General features: G+C 43.0%; 1 protein-coding gene across 1 annotated transcript; it reads left to right on the top strand.

Moving 5' to 3' along the window:
• CCDC62 (coiled-coil domain containing 62) lies at positions 1-20153 on the top strand. The gene is made up of 13 exons (XM_069963993.1): positions 1-67; positions 246-305; positions 3528-3720; positions 4686-4852; positions 6495-6596; positions 8282-8453; positions 9228-9329; positions 9420-9508; positions 10773-10861; positions 11849-11993; positions 14897-15013; positions 18544-18626; positions 19630-20153. Coding segments are annotated over exons 2-13 (1287 nt in total). The 5' UTR covers positions 1-67; positions 246-278; the 3' UTR covers positions 19631-20153.
• Positions 20154-21441: the final 1288 nt, after the last annotated feature.

The raw sequence follows: 21441 nt of genomic DNA, 5'->3' as shown, positions 1-21441 counted from the left end.
CGCGAGACTTGGATTCCTTGGACGTGATTTGACTTGGGCGCAGGAACTGGTCCGGTAAAGTTTGCAGGTGGGTGCAGTGTGAATGTGGTGGCCGCGGTGCGATGCGTCTTCTTGTAGCTGCATGGGAACATATACCGTCACAGTATTCAGCTAGTCACCGGCCGCCTGAGGGGAGGGATTGGGCAGTGAATGAGTATGAGAGTTATAGGGATATAATAACCATCCATCCTTGTATCACCTCACAGGGTCTATGGGGATGACCTGGCCGCCCTGTCCTCATGAACTCTGCAGATTCCTCCCCAAAGGTACAAAACTATCCTGTGTACATGGAATCATTGTGTCCAGACAGTGTACAGGGGTCAGAGGTCATTGATACTCACTAGCCTCCTCTATGTATACAGGGGTCAGAGGTCACTGATACTCACCAGCCTCCTCTATGTATACAGGGGTCAGAGGTCACTGATACTCACCAGCCTCCTCTATGTATACAGGGGTCAGCGGTCACTCATACTCACTAGCCTCCTCTATGTATACAGGGGTCAGAGGTCACTGATACTCACCAGCCTCCTCTATGTATACAGGGGTCAGAGGTCACTGATACTCACCAGCCTCCTCTATGTATACAGGGGTCAGAGGTCACTGATACTCACTAGCTTCTATGTATACAGGGGTCATAGGTTACTCATACTCACCAGCTTCCTATATGTATACAGGGGTAATAGGTCACTCATACTCACTATCCTCCTCTATGTATACAGGGGTCAGAGGTCACTGATACTCACTAGCCTCTATGTATACAGGGGTCAGAGGTCACTGATACTCACTAGCCTCTATGTATACAGGGGTCATAGGTTACTCACACACTCTCTCTCTCTCTCTATATATATATATATACAGGGGTCAGAGGTCACTCATACTCACTAGCTTCCTATATGTATACAGGGGTAATAGGTCACTCATACTCACTATCCTCCTCTATGTATACAGGGGTCATAGGTCACTCATACTCACTATTTTCTATGTATACAGGGGTCAGAGGTCACTCATACTCACTATCCTCTATGTATACAGGGGTCATAGGTTACTCACACTCTCTCTCTCTCTCTCTATATATATATATATATATATACACGGGTCAGAGGTCACTCATACTCACTAGCCTCCTCTATGTATACAGGGGTCAGAGGTCACTGATACTCACCAGCCTCCTCTATGTATACAGGGGTCAGAGGTCACTGATACTCACCAGCCTCCTCTATGTATACAGGGGTCAGAGGTCACTGATACTCACCAGCCTCCTCTATGTATACAGGGGTCAGAGGTCACTGATACTCACCAGCCTCCTCTATGTATACAGGGGTCAGAGGTCACTGATACTCACCAGCCTCCTCTATGTATACAGGGGTCAGAGGTCACTGATACTCACTAGCCTCTATGTATACAGGGGTCATAGGTTACTCACACTCTATGTATATACAGGGGTCAGAGGTCACTCATACTCACCAGCTTCCTATATGTATACAGGGGTAATAGGTCACTCATACTCACTATCCTCCTCTATGTATACAGGGGTCATAGGTCACTCATACTCACTATTTTCTATGTATACAGGGGTCAGAGGTCACTGATACTCACTAGCCTCTATGTATACAGGGGTCAGAGGTCACTGATACTCACTAGCCTCTATGTATACAGGGGTCATAGGTTACTCACACTCTCTCTCTCTCTCTCTCTCTATATATATATATATATATATATATATATATACAGGGGTCAGAGGTCACTCATACTCACTAGCTTCCTATATGTATACAGGGGTAATAGGTCACTCATACTCACTATCCTCCTCTATGTATACAGGGGTCATAGGTCACTCATACTCACTATTTTCTATGTATACAGGGGTCAGAGGTCACTCATACTCACTATCCTCTATGTATACAGGGGTCATAGGTTACTCACACTCTATATATATATATATATATATATATATATATATATATATATATATATATATACAGGGGTCAGAGGTCACTCATACTCACTAGCTTCCTGTATTTATACAGGGGTAATAGGTCACTCATACTCACTATCCTCCTCTATGTATACAGGGGTCATAGGTCACTCATACTCACTATTTTCTATGTATACAGGGGTCAGAGGTCAACACTGTCCCTCGTACTCACTAGCTTCCTCTATGTATACAGAGGTCACTAATACTATCTTCCTGTATGAATACAGGGGTCATAGGTAACTCATACTCACTATCCTCTATGTATACAGGGGTCATGGGTCAACACTGTCCCTCATACTCACTATCCTTGTCTTTGTATACAGTTACATATAGTTACATAGTTAATACGGTTGAAAAAAGACACATGTCCATCAAGTTCAACCAAGGAGGGGATGGATACAGGGAAGGGGGAGGGGTGATAGGTTCTATACATATGCATTTATATTATTTTGCTCTAAGAACTTGTCTAGCCCTGTTTTGAAGCCCTCTACTGTTTTTGCTGTGACCAGATCCTGTGGTAGACTGTTCCACAGATTCACAGTTCTCATGGTAAAGAAGGCTTGTCGCCTCCGGAGATTGAACCTTTTTTTCTCCAGGCGGAGGCAGTGCCCTCTTGTCCTTTGAGGGGGTTTTACCTGGAACATCTTTTCCCCATATCTCTTGTAGGGGCCATTTATATATTTAAATAAGTTAATCATATCTCCCCTTAAACGTCTCTTCTCCAGACTAAACAAATGTAATTCTTTTAATCTCTCCTCATAACTAAGATGCTCCATTCCCCTTATTAGTTTAGTTGCCCGTCTTTGTACCCTCTCCAGCTCTAGAACATCCTTTTTATGAATCGGGTTCCAAAACTGGACGGCATACTCCAGATGAGGCCGCACCAAAGCTTTATAAAGCGGTAATATTATATCCCTGTCCCGAGAGTCCATGCCTGTTTTAATGCATGACAATATCCTGCTGGCCTTAGAAGCAGCTGTTGTCATAGGTGACTGCTGTCACTCATATTCACTATCCTTGTCTATGTATACTGGGGTCACAGGTTACCGCTGTCACTCTGCTGTTGAGATTTTTTTTAATAGAACTAAAAAGTAAAAAATTTTGGGTGAACTATCCCTTTAAGACAAGATGGTGGACAGGTGAGAACAGAAATATGACCAGAACTGGTAACCTGCTAATAACATGGCAGAAGTTAGGATTGTGCCTTGTACATGGGGTTGTATGTCACACACTTGTATAGACTTCTGTAAGGCTGAAGGAGTTATACTGCGTGGTCTCCCGGCGGCCGGAGAAGCTGGATGCTGCCTGAGGGCTTCCAGGAAACATGGATACAGCAATAGGCTATAACTGTGTTTTCCAGGACTCTCTAGGGCGGCATCCAACTTCTCCAGCCACCAATAATCAAATACGGCATACTCTGATTCGGCCAGCTTGCTCCTCACTAGTGCTGACACCATACACATCTGCCTGTGTAATGCTAGCCGCCGCCGCCTTCTTTTTTTCTTTTTTTTAGTTTGTTTGCACAGATCTCGAGAAATCTACAATCCAGAAGCAAAGGAAAGAACTCCAGTTATTGATCGCGGAGCTGAAAGATAGAGACAAGGAGCTGAACGAGATGGTGCTAGTGCATCAGAGGCAGCTGCTGGCCTGGGAGAGTGACAGACAACATGTCCTTAGGCTGGAGCAGAAGTGTGCCGGCCTGGAAAGTATGGCTGCCATGTAATCTCTACCAATGTGTCTGTGTCTGCTATTACTTTTATATGTTCACAGCTAAATTGTATATGGTGTGGTAGAAGACTGCACTCTGTAGGTCAGGTGGTGCATGTGGTAGGAGTTATTCCATAATAGTAGAAAAAAAAGGATGCCGGCACTCACCAAATGAAGAAATGCTTATTTATTTAGTGCAAATCAATCAGGACGTGTTTCGGCTAACATAGCTGTTATTAGCTGATGAAGGCTATGTGAGCCGAAACGCCTCCTGCTTGATTTGCACTAAATAAATACGGTACACATTTCTTCATTTGGTGAGTGCCGAGATTCTTCTATACCACAGCTAAATTGTAGACAGTAATCTAGGATGTTTATGCTGTCAGGATTGACTTCACTTGAAATGGAGTGTTCTTGTCCATAACAAACAAGCACAGGGGGTTTGTTTTGTGTTTAGCATACAAGGCCACGGCATACGCTGGATTCAGTTAACCATGGTGTCTCAGAGGCCATCGTACAGCATCACCTTATAATGCTGCATACATCAGTATACTGGGACACCACTGGTCCCTGCCTGTGCCCATTGGTTTACAGCAGAGATCCCAGGCAGAGACTACACTGATAATAATAGCTGCTCTGCCTTAGTGTAGGCTCCGTACTTCCTGGAGTTTAAGGACCCTCAGTGACATCATCAAAGGTCCTTAAAGTGTAACTATCATTTGTTAAAACTTCTGACATGTCATAGTGGCATGTCAGAAGTTCATATTGGTGGGGGTTCAGGTGCTGAGACTTCCTCCAATCAGTAGAATGAAGGACAGAAGTGGGTATGAGTTTTTTAGACCCCCTGGCTGTCACAAATACCCATTGGTGTAGCACAGTACCAGACAGAGCCTGCTCCTTCATTCGGGGCAGTTTGATAAGACAATGTAACCTATTATACTTGCGGTGTGCTTCCTTACTGTAGATGAACTTCGGAGAAGGAATGAAATCATCAGATCAGTAACCAAGAGGATAAAGTTACTGGAAGCTCAGCAGCAGGATGGGAAGACCACATTGGCGAGTACCCAACAGCGGCTTCAGGAAGTGTGTCTTAAAGCTTCGGAAGCAAATAATCATTGTCAGGATTTGGAGGTAAGTCCTAAGCATCAGTAATGGATATTACATCTACGTCCTTTCTAGTCCGTCCTCCACCGGATGATAGTTTTCTCAGATGAAAAAAAATACCAAAAAGGGATATTTACAGAATAGTAAATAGGGGAGAAAATGGTAAAAGTAGAAGCTCGTCTGCACGAACCTAGCGAGGTGGCAACAGGAGACCCTGCAGGTTTGTGTTACTCGGAGGCCTCTGTAAGGTAGTGTACAATGAATTTTCTCATGTATAATATTTAAAAAGGATGTTATAGAGACTCTGTCAGCATGTTTATGGCGTCCTCTCTCAGGGTAGCATAAACTAGTGACAGAGAAGCTGAACAGAATGATGGATCACTCACATTATTCTGTGCAGCTGATCCAGAGATATCCTCTTGAATAACATGGACAATAAGCAATACTCTGCATTATGTGCATGAGCCCAGTAGTCCTGGATATTCATGAGAAGCAGAAAACTCTGCCCACCAGCTGCTGATTGGCAGTTATCTATCCATGCTGTGCATAGGGAGACAGCTGTCAATCAGCAGCTGGAGGGCGGGGGAGGGGTGTGGCAAGAATCCTCTTCTCCTGCATATTAGGAGAACGGCTGAACAGAATAATGTAAATAATATACCAATCTGTTCAGCATTTCTATCACAAGTTTATGCTGCCCTCACCATGTGCACCATATACCTAGTGACAGATTTCCTTTAAGGGGAGGTAACCTGACCTGCCCTACCTATGTGACCTGCCATAGGGCCCTATTACACAAGGTGATTATCTGCAGAATAGGGCAGATATTGCTCCATGTAATAAAGACAATAATCAGTTGAGGAACCGATCACCAGCTGATCCTTCTCTTTCAACATGTTTAAAAATCATCGGCTGCCGACCAGCAGCAACTTACCTCTCCATGCTCCCCGGTGTCGTCCTGCCTTCTCTCCGCTTCTGGAACTGTCTGAAGCCGTCTGTAAAGTGACAGGCTGTTCAGCCAATCACTGGATACAGTGCTGTGTAGTCTCAGTCAGTGATTGGCTGAACATCTGGCCGCTTCACAGACTGCTTTAGAAGCTCCAGCAGTGGCTGTGGTGAGGCGGGAATATAGTATTATTTATTACTTTTTATATACCGCAGGGGCTTCACAGACATTGCTAACTATATATATTATATATATATATATATATATATATATATATATATAGATATATAGATAGATAGATAGATAGAAAGGCAAAGCAGCACTGCTCCAGGATGCAGTGGGTGCCAGCAGACCTAAGTCTTGACCACAGACCGAGATAATTAGCAGCGAGATAGTCCACGGCACACCGAGGTTAACGGTGAATTCAGTGATTTATTCAGATAAACATGATACAGCACTCCAACACACGCCAACACAGCGTGTGTTGGAGTGCTGTATCATGTTTATCTGAATAAATCACTGAATTCACCGTTAACCTCGGTGTGCCGTGGACTATCTCGCTGCTATATATATATATACATTGCTGCACAATCATTGAGCTGTGTAATAGGGTTTGTAAGTGAGCGTCAGTCTAGCAGATCAACGCTTGCTTGCTGCATGAATCGGGCCGTGTAATACGGCCTCCCCTTATATCACCCGCCTTACTTTTAAGATCTGCCTTTTTAGGAAACAAATCTAACTTTGAACGATTCAGTTCTGGAACTGTCTGCCCAGGTGGGACAATTGAAGGCCAGAGAACAGGAGCTCTCTACATTACTGAGGCTGAAGGTGAGATTTTTTTTTTTTTTTTTTTTTGTTGCTTCAATTTTAAATGTGTCACTAAAAGGGAACCTTATGAATCTAACCTGATGTGTCTCTATTGCGCACGGGGTGTAGAGGATGCTGGTATGTATGTTACCTTCCTCTTCGACGCCGTTCCCGTGCTGTTAGCAGTGTAATCCTCGGTCTGGAGCACAGCCCTGCCCCCAGAGTGCAGATCTGGCCTGTTGGCTCCATTAATTATCATTAGAAGAAGCGGGCTGGCTGGTGCTCTGGGGGCGGGGCAATGCTCCTAACTGCGCTCCAGACCGAGGATTACACAGCTAACAACATGGAAGCTGCACTGATAACATACCTTCCTCCTCCTCGTCTCATAGGGACATATAAGCAGGTTAGATTCTTCTCACCTGCTGATAGTTCCCCTTTAAATACAGAAACTCTATGCACAATTAATAAAACTATGGCACGATACATAATGAATCTTGTATGGTAAAAAAAAACGTGGATGTTAACCAGTATGCACAGGGTTATTAGAATTAAACTTCCCCAATTCTGAGCCCTTTGGAAGGCATTCTGCTGGACAGTGGGTGCTCGCCATAAAACATTCTTGTTTAAAATGCAAAATACGCTACAAATGTTCAATATGTCCCCCTTGGTTTTCAAAAACGCTCAACAATGTTTTCCACCAGTAAATGTAGTGATTCAGCTTTAATCACTACAACATATCACAGTCATACAGGGTGGGATCAGGTGAGGGAGGAGGCCATGCTGATCAGGCATGCATCGGTCATACTTTGCTAAGAAAATGTTTTAAATATTTAATGAATGGCAATCAAATCATCTGATGTGCTCATTGAGCGATGTTCATCTCATATCGAGTGTCCTCTGGAGTCCTCTGATGTTAAAAAAGGATGTTAAAGAGACTTGGTCGGTAGGTTTATGGTGTCCTATCTCACGGTAGCATAAACTAGTGACAGAGAAGCTGAACAGAAAGATGTATCACTTACATTGTTCTGTGCAGCTGATCCAGAGATATCCTCCTGAATAACACGGACAATAAGTAGTCCTCTCCATTATGTGCATGTGTTCAGTAGTCCTGGATATTCATGAGAAGCAGAAAACTCCGCCCACCAGCTGCTGATTGGCAGTTATCTATCTATGCTGTGTATTGGCAGTTAGCTGTCAGTCAGCAGCTGGAAGTTGGGAGGAGGGGTGTGGTAAGAATCCTATTCTTCTGCATATTAGGAGAACGGCTGAACAGAATGATGTAAGTAATGCAGCAATCTGTTCAGCATTTCTGTCACTAGTTTATGCTGCCCTCATTTATGGTGGAATAATCCTAGTGACAGATTCCTTTTAAAGGGGACCTGTCACCCTGGCTGCCGGGGTGAAGCCCGCCCGACCCCCTGCTGGAACCCCTTATACTTCCCCCTTCCTTCAAGTCCTGGCCCTGACCCTCTCCCGCTGCCGAAGGGGGGAACCCCTTATACTTACCCTTTCCTCGAAGTCCCGGTCCCGGACCCCGTCCCGCCGAGAAGTCACTGAAGCTGTGTGCGCGCTCACTTCGAGGAAGGGGTAAGTATAAGGGGTTCCACTGGGGGGTCGGGCGGGCTTCACCCTGGCATCTGAGGTGACAGGTCCCCTTTAAGTGCTTTTGTAACCCCATTTAAACAATATGCAATGCTTATCTCTAGGACAAAGACATAGTAGAAGCAACCAATCACATCACAGAGCTTACCTCTCGATTCAAAGATCTAGAAGCAGCCTTACGGGAGTCAAGGCTCAGGGAGAATTCAGCTATGAAGGAAATGCAAGGGCTGAAGCCTAGAATTAAAGGTTTGAAGACTGAACTGGATAAACTGAAAGGTGCGGGGGTTCTGATTTCACAACGTAAGCAATATCACAGGTAACTAGAGATGAAACAAGCAGATTCATTTTGCAAAACTGATCTGTGCCTATATCCCTCAGGCTGTCAGCTTCGTGCAGAGGGAGGATACCTCTCGGGGACCGACTAAAAAACATGGATACAGCCCATATATTACAGGCGGTCAGTCCTTAGGATGTATCCACCTTCTCCACGGACAGACATCGGGATTCAAAAACTTACCTTAGCTAAGCCTGCTTTGCTCATCTCTAGTATTACATATCTGTATGCAAACTTTGGTTATCTGTGAACAGTTCTTACTTTGCCATTCATATACCAGATTCTCTGTGGCATTAGGCCTTGTTCACACCTCCCGTAAAGTTGTCCGTAATTGCGGATCCGTAATCACGGTTCAGATTAGAGCACATTGTTGTATATTGGACTAGTCACACAGTCCGTGTTAATTTTGATCCATATTCCGTTCCGTAAAAAAAAAAATCCTAGTGTGGATTGTGATTGTGGTACGGATTATCAATAGAAGTCTATGGGATTTGTATTTTTTACGGACGTCACGGATCTCACATCCGTTACCTCTAATACACACGAATCAAATCAGTGCAAACTATTCACATTTTACGGAAACGGATGCAAATACGGATCATTTTCCACGGATTGCAGAGAAAAAATAGCGGCTCCGAAAAATCACTGAACGTGTAAATTAGACCTTGTACAGCTTTTCCTCTGAGCTGGCGTTCATCATTGCTTTGTTGTTTAAGATGACGTCAGCCAAAAGACTGTGGAAAACAATGAGCAGAGGGAAGAGATTATTCGCCTGAAGCAGGAGAGTGCCTACATGCAGGCTGAGCTGGTGTTTGCGGGTGAGTAATGGGTCACTGTTCAGGTGTGTACTCTGGTTATTACCTGTTACTTGTATTGTGTTTATGTGACCCGTGAAATCTTTGTTATAGCTGAAAGGGAGAAACGTAAAGATCAGCTCCTTCATCTAGCAAAATCGAAGCAAGACAGAACGGACCGAGAACTTCAGAACCTACGACAGGTGAGGCGTGATAGGTATGCTCTGGGAAGGAACTGACCGGATTATAGGTCTTATGGACTTTATACACACGTCCCGTAAAGTTTTCTGTAATTGCGTATCCGGAATCACGCTTCAATTTATATTGGGCTATTCACACAGTCCGTTTTAATTTTGATCCGTTATCCGTTCCGTAATAATAAATCCTAGTGCAGATTGAAATTACGACACGGATCAGCCCATAAGACTCTATGGGATCCGTGAATTTTACGGATGTCACATCCTGGATGTCCGTAAAAATCAAGTATGAAAACGTGTTCAACTTTATTACTAGTACTGCTCACATTTTACAGAAACGGATGCAAATATGGATGATTTTCCACGGATCACAGAGAAAAAAATAGCAAGAGGTTTTGCAGCCTCCCCCCCAAAAAAATAAAATCACTGAACGTCTTAAGGGTGCGTTCACATGTACATGATCTGCAGCAGATTTGATAGCAATGTCAAAATCTGCATTAAATCTGCTGCGGATCCTGTTGGTGTGAACACATCCCTGCAGTTGTTATCACCTCTTCAGTGCATGGGCCTCCTTTTGTCCAGTCAGTCAGGGCGCCCCTAATTTAACATTTATCACCTATCCGCAATGCTTCAGGCCAGAATATCCCTTTATGCAAATTCTTTATCACTTATTTTTAGACAAATTAAAGGGAATGTATGATCACATAATTAGTTTACTATTATTTCATTTATTTTATTATATGACTATGCAGAAACAAATGGAACGCCTCACTTACTCCCATATGGTCCATGAGTTAAAGTTAAATCTGTCTGTTAAATAATGTTCCAAAGTGCTGACACTGTTAGATAGATGTTATGTCACAGAGACACCTGGTACCTTTCATATATCCGTCTGTGCCTCCATAATGCAGAAAAATGCTTTCCCGAGCTCCTGAAGTGCAGCAAGCTGTAACACCTCCTATCTCCCGTACTGGACCCTGCTTGAAACTCAGCTTCCAGGTGTCAATGAAGCAGAAAAGGGGATGAGAGCCTCTGTGACTCCTTGTACCAGAGAATAAAAGCATTTCTCCTAACAGTGTCAGCAGTTTAGAACATGAATTGCAGCTGACAGATTCCCTTTAATTTTTGTTACGTGCCAGTTATGACTATGCAGTTTTTAGTGTGTAGGATATGCTACATTATACTGATGATATTTACAGCTGCTTGAGACCCTGAATTACAAAAAAAATTATATATATATATATTTATCACCCATTGGCTACTTGTACAGATATACATGAAGCAGCAGCATGACCTACAGTTTCTTCGGCTGACATCGGAGAGTTCCTGTGACAAGGCACATAAGCGAGTGGATGTCAGGTAAGTGTTAATATCTATTAGATTTTCCTAGTCAGTATTGTATTTAAAGGGGTACTTTTCAATCAACTGGTGTCAGAAAGGTAAACAGATTTGTAAATTATTTGTATTTCAAAATCTCCAGTCGAACAGTAGTTATCAGCTGCTGTATGTCCTGCAGGAAGTGGTGTAGTATTTCCAGTCTGACACAGTGCTCTCTGCTGCCACCTCTGTCCATGTCAGGAACTGTCCAGTGCAATAGCGAATCCCCTATAGAAAACCTCTCCTGCTCTGGACAGTTCCTGACATGGACAGAGGTGGCAGCAGAGAGCACTGTGTCAGACTGGAAAGAATACGCCACTTCCTGCAGGACATACAGCAGCTGATAAGTACTGGAAGACTGGCAACTTTTAAGTAGAAGAAATTTTTTTTATTTATTTAATCTTTATTTATAAATTTTTATGTAATAAAACCAAAGTAATTAAAGTCCCAACCAAGAAAAAAAGCAATATACAAAGAGAGAATCACCATATTCATATTAACGCAATCAATCAATCAATCAATCAATGAAAAGAATATCAAATCCCCATAAATCGAAGCTAAGGGCCGGGCTTCATAAATAACAACATTCAAAATAACCTAACCAAATCTCCACATAAATTACAAATAACCATACTGTGGACCGATGTGAGTGAACCCCGTCCCTATCAACGAATCGTCCAAGATACCTTACTATAGAGTTAATCTGCAACCGTATCTACGGGATCAAGCTGAGAGCCCTCGCAGACCCCAAGAAGGCGACATCCGTCCAGCCAGACTCGATACGACTATCCAAGTAGAAGAAATTTAAATAACTTTCTGACACCAGTTGACTCCACCCTAATGGTAAAACTGTTGTTTCCTGAACGGTGCCACGGTGTCGAATCGTTCCCTTTGACCTTACATACTAAATCTCCTTTGACTTTGATATGTGACCTTTGTCATTCTCACCTCTCTGCCTTCCACTCCTAGCTGTAGTCCATCAGATGCCACCTTGCATTTAGCTGAGAATGATGGAATTGTGGCCGACCATCAGAGTCCTCCTTTATACATGGAAGACCTGAATATGCCCTTAATGCAATCAACCCTCAAAGACTCTGAATCTCTCAGATGCCAGGTGAGTAAAGTGCAGCCTCACGCTCCGGAAACTGAGTGGATTACAGAGTGTGACAATAAGGGCCCTATTACATGGACGATAATCGACCAATTCAGCTGATTATCATAGCTGCCATAATATTCTAATAGAGACAGTGATCACCTGATGAAATGATTATCGGCCGATTTATTCTTTAGGTCCAGACATAAAATTATCGGCCACCGACGGAGCATCGCTACATATGATAGCTACATGTAATAGCAATGTGCGGCCGATGGCTAATGATTAAATAAACTGTTCATATATTACCTCTCTACTCTCCTGGTATTCTTCTGCGCTCTGCAGTTGTAGCTTCAGAGGAGCCTGTCTAAGCTGACAGGCCTCTCAGCCAATCACTGGCCACAACGGTCCTGACTAGTGATTGGCTGAGCGGCCTGTCAGCTCAGACAGGCTACTCTGAAGCTGCAACTGCGGGACCAGGATGCATGCAGAGCGCAGGAAACATGGAGCGTGAACTGTTAATGTATTAACAGTTTGGCCAAGGGCTGCACAGACATCGCTAACTATATATATATATATATATATATATATATATATATATATATATATATACACACAGCCTTTGCTAAACGACTATCGGGCCATGTAATAGGCTCAGTAAACGAGCGCCGATGTAACAGATCGGCGCTCGTTTACAATATTGATCAGGCCATCGTCAGCCTGTGTAATAGGACCTTAAGGGCCTGTTCACACTGCGGAAAACAGACGTAAATTCTGAGGGGAATCCCCAACGCACACTCTGCTCAGAATCCCGCCTGCTTCACTGGAGGCGCTCTATACTTATTATTGAGACAGCGAGGCTGTCGAAATGTCCGCCTTTTTTCCGCAGTGTGAACCTAAGGCCTAAGGGGTAGATTTATCAAACATGGTGTAAAGTAAAACTGGCTCAGTTGCCGCTAGCAACCAATCAGATTCCACCTTTCATTTTCTAAAGAGTCTGTGAGGAATGAAAGGTGGAATCTGATTGGTTGCTAGGGGCAACTGGGCCGGTTTCACTTTACACCATGTTTGATAAATCTCCCCCTCAATGTTTATGCTGTTTAGGCAGGTTGCCCGACCAGTGAATCGTGAGTTTATTGTTTATATGTAAGTCCGGTTTTGAGATTACATTTATTATCTTTCTTTCATTATTTACCTGCCCTTCACGTTATTTCTAGTTAATTATTTACCGTTTAATTTGCTCAGCAGTCAAATCCTTGATACGGCGACCGCGGAATAAAAGCTTTAGTTATATGTGTAGGTAGGAAGTTATCACATTACACTTAGTTTGCTTTGCACATTTTGTAAGAATACAATAAAGTCAAGTTTAAGGCCCTATTACATGGGACGATTATCGTGTAAATTATCGTTATATCGTTTGAATTTAAATGATAATTGTTTTGTGTAAATGCAGGCAACTAACAAACGACCAAAGAGAAATCGTTCATCGTTTGTTTGGTGAAGACATCAAAATCATTGCTAATCATTCGCTGTAATTCCACATTTGTTCACTAATCGTTCAATGTAATTCCACATCGTTCCTTCAGTTGCCGGGAACAGATGGAGAAAACGATCGGAGTAACAATCGTAACTATCGTTCTGTGTAATATGGTGATCGATTTCAGGTTAACGATAAACAATCTAGTTTTCGATAGTTTATCGTTAAAGGGGTTATTCAGCGCTACAAAAACATGGCCACTTTTCCCGCTACTGTTGTCTCCAGTTCAGGTGCAGTTTGCAATTAAGCTCCATTTACTTCAATGGAACTAAGTTTCAAAACCCCACCCAAACTGGAGACAACAGTAGGGGGAAAGTGGCCATGTTTTTGTAGCGCTGGATAACCCCTTTAATCAGTTGATCTCATAGGACCCTTATGGTCCTTTTATGGAGCAATAATTTGCCCAATCGATTGTTTAATGATTTTGAGGCAACAATTTCCTTTTAATAACAATCAGCGTTTAGACGAAGAGATAAATCGTTTGAAAAAATCGTTATTGCAATCGGCTTAAGGCCATCTCACACATTAGGGTGAATCTGTGAAAGACTGTTTACACGAAGCAATCCGCAAATTTTCAGCGAACGACTAACGATGATTTGAGAACATGTTGAAAGACCAAAATGAACAATTTCTCGCTCACCGCTTGATCGTTTGCAGTGTTTACACAAGCCAATTATCGCTCAAATGCGAAAATTCAAATAATCGGTCCGCGTAAAAGGACCCTTAGTTTTTATGGGTTACAAAGTGTCAGAGGCGTCTCCAAGGCCCTCGAAGACCTGAGGGTTTTGTCTTCACTCCCCCTCCCATCCCTGTTTGATTGACAGTCAGCTTCCAGCACTGAGCACTTTTTTTTTTCTTTTTTAAGTACAATTGTGGGGGAAGCCATCTTGCCTGAGCTATGGTTTACAGTAAGTCTCCACAAGCAGAGGCAACAATGGACAAAAGCTGTCTCATTGACATGTATGGGAAAGTTTACTGAGCACTTTGTGATATTTGAAGAGGTCATTTTTCAGGGAGGGGGAGGATGGGTTGTGAGCTTCAGCTATTGTCTTCTGCATATACAGGTGTCACTTGCTTATCATCACATGAAGTCTCAGCTAATTATTAGGGTTAGTTAATAAAAACAGCAAGATTTTAGGATAATTTGGAGGGTGGAGTTGCATGTACCGTATCATAGCGGATTTTATGCAGCATGTTTTGCAGTGAAATCTGCTGTGATGCCAATTTCTTAAAAGGTCTATGACGCTCCATTCTTGCAGTTGATTTTCATTCCACTGTGAGGATGTATCATAGTAGAAATTACCGTGCTCACCTGTCTGCGTTCTATCGGCTCAGTGACAGCCAGCATATTAAACTAGATAACATTTTTTCTTTTTTTTTTGTCCAGCATTTGTATTCCCCGACAAGTAAATTGCAGCACCTGTTGGCAAAGTCTCGTCAGATGGTTGCGGATCTTGAACTTGGCTCATTGCTCTTAGACCCACATGACGGCTCCACCAGAACGGTAAGTAACAAGGTAGGGTAACAGTTGGATACTGATACAACACAGAGAAATTGCCCCTTCTCCCCAATGAGTAACGGCCCTACACGGGACGATTATTGTGTGGAAAATCTTTGTGTGGTTCGATTTTAAATGATAATCGCTCTGTGTAATTGCAGGCAACGATAAAAAAAACATTTATGTGTCATTGATCGTTTATTTAGATCTGACCCTAAAATGATCGTTAATCGTTTGCTGTAATTCCGCATTTGTTCCCTAATCGGACAGTTTAATTCCAAATTGTTCCTCCTTTTGCCGGGATCAGATGGAGTAAACAACCGTAACTAACGACTATCGTTCCGTGTAATGTGGTGAATAGTTTCAGGTTAATCTAGTTTGGAATGGTTTATTTAAAAAAGAAAAACAAACAACCTTCGTCTAAAAGGACCCTAAGGGCCCTATTCCACCGGACGATTATTGTTCAGATTATCGTTAAATCGTTCGAATCTAAACGATAATCGTTCGGTTGAAATGCAGTTAATGATTAACGACCGAACGAGAAATCGTTGATCGCTTTAAAGGACCGGGACCTATTTTTATCGTTGCTCGTTCGCAACTTGTTCGCATTGAATAAGACGTCGTTCAGTCGTTCACAGTAGATACGGACGCAATAGCGAAGAAAAAACTATCGCAAATACAGTCATAAGTAACAATTATCGTTCCATGGAAATGAGTGAACGTTTTCAGGTCTTTCGCAATAGCGGTCGTTTGAGATCGTTAATCGTTAACGATTATGCGAACGATAATCGACCGGTGGAATAGGGCCCTAAGGGTCCTAATACATGGAGAGATTTTTAACGACTAACGATAAACGATAGCAAACAAGATTGTTTATCGTTAACCTGAAATCGTTCACCATATTACACAGAATGATAATCGTTAGATACGATCGTTACTATGATCGTTTATTCCTTCTGATCCCAGCAAAACAATGAACAATGCAATTACACTGAACGATTAGTGAACAAATGTGGAATTACAGCGAACGATTAGCGAACATTTTAGGTTCAGCTCTAAATCAACAATCAACAACATATGAACAATTTTTCGATCGTTGCCTGCAATTACGCAGATCGATTATTGTTTAAATTCGAACGAAATAACGATTTTTCGCACAATAATCGTCCCGTGTAATAGGGCCCTAAGGGGGTGTGGATCTCCAGACATGTCACTCGACATGGTGGCATTTCCTTGAGTGTCTGGTGGAAATGTCTTGTCTCTTTGTGGATGTTTACACTTGCTGTACAGATTTACTATGAATAAATGGAATTCCTGAGCTCGTGAGTCATGTGATCCCTCAGTCTTCAGCAAATGTTGCATGGTTTGTCACACAAACAATATACCTCCCTGCTTCCTAGCAGCCCTGAGAAGCACAGGTTACTTCCTACAACATACAGGATAAGGCCATGTTGCCACTGCGTAAATTTCATAGAAACATAGAAGATTGTCGGCAGAAAAAGACCACTGGGTCCATCTAGTCTGCCCTTTTAGTATTTTCTTTCTTATTATCTTAGGATAGATATATGTCTATCCCAGGCGTGCTTAAATTCTGTTATTGTAGATTTACCAACCACCTCTGCTGGAAGTTTGTTCCAGGTATCTACTACTCTTTCAGTAAAATAATATTTTCTTACATTGCTTCTGATCTTTCCCCCAACTAACCTCTCACTGTGTCCTCTTGTTCTTGAGCTCAGTTTTTTGAACCTTATTTAGTCCCTTAACATACTTAAAGGTTTCAGTCATGTCCCCCCTTTCCCGTCTTTCCTCCAGACTATACAGATTCAAATCTTTAAGTCTTTCCTGATATGGTTTATGCCTCACACCCTCCACCATTTTTGTAGCCCGTCTTTGGACCCGTTCTATTTTATCAATGTCCTTTTTTTAGATGAGGTCTCCAGAACTGGACACAGTATTCCAGATGTGTCCTCACCAGAGCTCTATACAGTGGGATCACAATCTCTCTCTTCCTACTGGTTATACCTGTAGCTATACACCCCAGCATACCATTATATATATATATATATATATATATATATATATATATACACCCCAGCATACGATTTGCTTTCCCCACCGCCTGGCTGCACTGGTGACTCATTTTAAGGCTGTCAGAAATCATTACCCCTAAATCCTTCTCTTCTGAAGTCTTTTCCAACACAGTACTGCCGATGTGATACTCTGATAGAGGATTCCTCCTCCCCAAGTGCATTATTTTACATTTGGAAACGTTGAACTTCAATTTCCACTGTTTGGACACTTATCTAGCAAAGCTAAATAATTTTCCATATTACTGACACCTCCAGGAATATCAACCCTATTGCACACTTTTGTGTCGTCCGCAAACAGACAAGCCCTACCTACCAAACCTTCTCCTATGTCACTTACAAACATATTAAAAAGAATAGGACCCAGAACAGACCCTTGAGGCACACCACTTGTAACCAGTCTCTGCTCGGAATATTCACCATTAACAACAACCCTCTGATATCTCTCCTTCAGCCAACCACAAATCCACTGAACTATCCAGGGATTTAGTCCAATTTTCTCCAACTTCTCTATCAGCTCTTTATGGGGAACTGTATCTGCGGCTTTGCTGAAGTCCAGATAGGCGATATCAACAGCACCACCTTCATCCAGCACTTTTGTGGCATAATCAAAGAAATCAATGAGATTAGTCTGACATGATCGGCCCTCAGTAAAGCCATGCTGGTTTGGATCCATCAAATTGTTGATTCTTAGGTGATCCATTATCTTCTTTTTTAGAAGAGTTTCCATCATTTTCACTACTACAGATGTCAGGCTCACTGGCCTGTAGTTACTGGCCAATTTCGTAACAACGGCCGTGATTACTACAGAACTTACGTAGTGGTTCCCTCTAAGGAATCCCGGCTGGAGTGTATACACTTAGTACATATATACATACACATAGTATATACTCCGGCCGGGATCCCTATCGGCGCCGCAAGAAACTGACATTAAATGAATAGCTGCCGCAGAAATCCCTGTCAGTTCACACAATGAAGAGTGTGACTGCGGACGCCTGCTCCATTGTGTGCAGCAGGGAATTCAGATACTGATGTGCCTGCATCCGAATTCTGCAGTACCGTCCGGCTCACGGAATGGTCAGTGTCTTACCATGTGTGAACATGGCCTAATGGTGTCAATGTGAACGCTCTCTATATCCCTCCCGGCTCCCCATAGTATAGTATAAGCCCGGGCTCTACCGCTAATGGCTTATACGAGAGATGGGGAACCTTCGGCCCTCCAGCCGTGGCAAAACTACAATTCCCATCATGCCTCGCCAGCCAAAGCTAGCTTTGGCTGTCCAGACATGATGGGAATTGTAGTTTTGCCACAGTCGGAGGGCCGAAGGTTCCCCATCCCTGGTATAAGCCATTAGCGGTAGAGCCCGGGCCCGCCTGGGTATAGTTATAGCAATCTTTGTATAATATAATAATGTATCAAATCAGTTGTAATTTATTTTTATCTTACAGCATGCGTCAAAAAGCTTCTTATATACAGATTCCCCGGAAACTGAGAGCAGAGAGGATAGACGGGCAAATCTGGACAGTTTATGGTAACCTTATATTACAGCTTATTTTAGAGAATGGTATATGTCCCATAGTTATAGGAGCCTGGGCTCACTACCCATGTCACATGACTTGTAGCCCAGCAATATTCGTCTTAGGCTGGGTTCACACTTTTTTGCAATCTGTTTCTATTTCCATCCGTTTTATGCAAAAAACAGATACATTTGCGTCCATCCGCTTTGATCCAGTTTTCCCTTGACTTTAGGTATAAAGAATTGCATCAAAACGTTTTGATCTTCTTTTTTTTTATAAAGGAAGTTAATGGTAATGCAGATCAAAGTGGATGGACACAAATGTATCTGTTTTTTTATCCCTTATTTTTGCTTGAAAGGAATGAAAAAAACCAGATTGCAATAAAATAATGTGAACCCAGCCTTATTCTTATAATTTCTTATTCTTTTCTGTTTTTACTTCTAGATTATATAGATGATTTAGGGTCCGTTTACACAGAAAGATTATCTTCCAAAGATTTGAAGCCAAAGCCAGGAATGGATTTTAAAGGGGAGAAATCTCAGTCTTTCCTTTATGACCTGGTCTCTGTTTCTAGTCTGTTCCTGGCTTTGGCTTCAAATCCTTGGCAGATAATCTGTCAGATAATCTTTCTGTGTAAAAGGACCCTAAGGCCAGGTTCACATCACGATTTTGCTATCCGCTAATGTATCTGTTCTATGGAGAAAAAAAAACGATGCTGTTGTTTGCCATACGTTTTGATACGTTTGTTACTCAGAATGCATAGAATGACATATAGTTGGGTTTGCCGGAAGAGTTTACAAAGATTTTACATGGGTTCCGTCCGATAATCGTTTTGTGTATGTAGAAAGGCAACATTCAGGCACAGTGGTGGAAGAAGGGGCCCTGTCGCCCCTTACTGCTGCCATTGGTTATTTTTTATAGCATTTTTCTGGCCATTTTGCAATTTTTTTTTTTAATTCTGAACAACCACAAGTAATCTGACAGTAGTCTTATACAGGACTGTCTATTCCCTTACAGAGAAATGCTAAACTGAAAACCTTCATTAGCTCAGAGTGTTGGAGAAGGAGAGACGGATGAGACAGAGCACCACCATACAGTATATCTACCTGCAGGAACAGGTCACCGACTGCACACACAGTATTTATTAAAGGCAGACGGGAAGGAAGCGTCTGGAATATGGATAGAACCCTTCTGTATTTTTCTACATTGTTTTTTTCTATAATGACATTTTGTACTAAAAAAAAAAAAAAAAACTTAATGTAATGGAAGGTTTTACAACCTGGACCTGAAATTAAACAATTGGGATCCAAGAATAATGCTGAACCTTTGTTGTGTGTTGTGATCGTTCCTATGAGAGAAGCGAAGCCTGTCATTCTTCTCATAGTAACATAGTACAGATAATCAAAGACATGGAGGGAGAGGATGTGCATGAAAGGAAGGAGGAACACTGAGCGACATTTACTTTGGAGTCTAAAATGTGCAATTTTTCTACAGAGTATCTGTCTGTTTTTTCCCCAGCTGAATAAGACTAATTTATCAAATGTGTCATAAATTTGTGAATAAAATATTCTCAGAATATTTGCAAAAAATTGTTCAAACATATTCACCTATTACCAACCAGATAGGCCTTCACCTGTGCAACTTTATAAAACGTTGCAAATGATAAATTTTGAGCAAATCCTGGATTATGCAAATGTTTGGGTGAATACTTAAAGGGGAACTCCAGGTAGAGGTTGAGAAAATGAAACTAATGCAGAAGCATAAAGCATTACTTACCTATCTATCCCAGTTTTGAAACTATCAATAATCCATTTGTTTGGGGTTTTTTGTTCTGTATTGTGTTTCTGTACTTCCCGGTTGAGCAGTTCCCAGAATGCAGTACTGGTTCCTGAATGCATTGCTTTTCCTCAGCTGTTCATCACAGTCCCAGTGAAGTTGCAGCAGCTGCTTCTGGCTAGTGAGAGATGGTGAATCATGCCCTGCCCCCTGTCTCCATCATCAGCCTGTGCTCAGCAAACACACACAATGTGAGACAGAGACATGGAATATTTGTCTTCTAAGGGGGGAGAGCAGAAGGAGCAGGAGACAATGTGGATTGGCCCAGAGGCCAGTTTTCTTCACTTCTGGATTTCTATCAGCTACCAGTGTGGCAGAACCGCACACACCTCCGTGGTGGTCTAGTGGCGGGATCTCCCCTCTGTGGTGGTCTAGTGGCGGGATCTCCCCTCCTTGGTGGTCTAGTGGCGGGATCTCCCCTCCGTGGTGGTCTATTGGCGGGATCTCCCCTCCGTGGTGGTCTAGTGGCGGGATCTCCCCTCCGTGGTGGTCTAGTGGCGGGATCTCCCCTCCTTGGTGGTCTAGTGGCGGGATCTCCCCTCCGTGGTGGTCTAGTGGCGGGATCTCCCCTCTGTGGTGGTCTAGTGGCGGGATCTCCCCTCTGTGGTGGTCTAGTGGCGGGATCTCCCCTCAGTGGTGGTCTAGTGGAGGGATCTCCCCTCCGTGGTGATCTAGTGGAGGGATCTCCTCTCCTTGGTGGTCTAGTTGCAGGATCTCCCCTCCGTGGTTGTCTGGTGGTGGGATCTTCCCTCCTTGGTGGTCTAGTGGCGGGATCTCCTCTCCTTGGTGGTCTAGTTGCAGGATCTCCCCTCCGTGGTTGTCTGGTGGTGGGATCTCCCCTCCTTGGTGGTCTAGTGGCGGGATCTCCCCTCCTTGGTGGTCTAGTGGCGGGATCTCCCCTCCATGTTCGTCTAGTGGCGGGATCTCCCCTCCTTGGTGGTCTAGTTGCGGGATCTCCCCTCCGTGGTGGTCTAGTGGTGGGATCTCCCCTCC

Source organism: Dendropsophus ebraccatus, chromosome 3 (genome assembly GCF_027789765.1).
Source record: "Dendropsophus ebraccatus isolate aDenEbr1 chromosome 3, aDenEbr1.pat, whole genome shotgun sequence".
Classification (NCBI taxonomy): Eukaryota; Metazoa; Chordata; class Amphibia; order Anura; family Hylidae; genus Dendropsophus; species Dendropsophus ebraccatus.
This window is presented reverse-complemented; position numbering and strand designations above follow the sequence as displayed.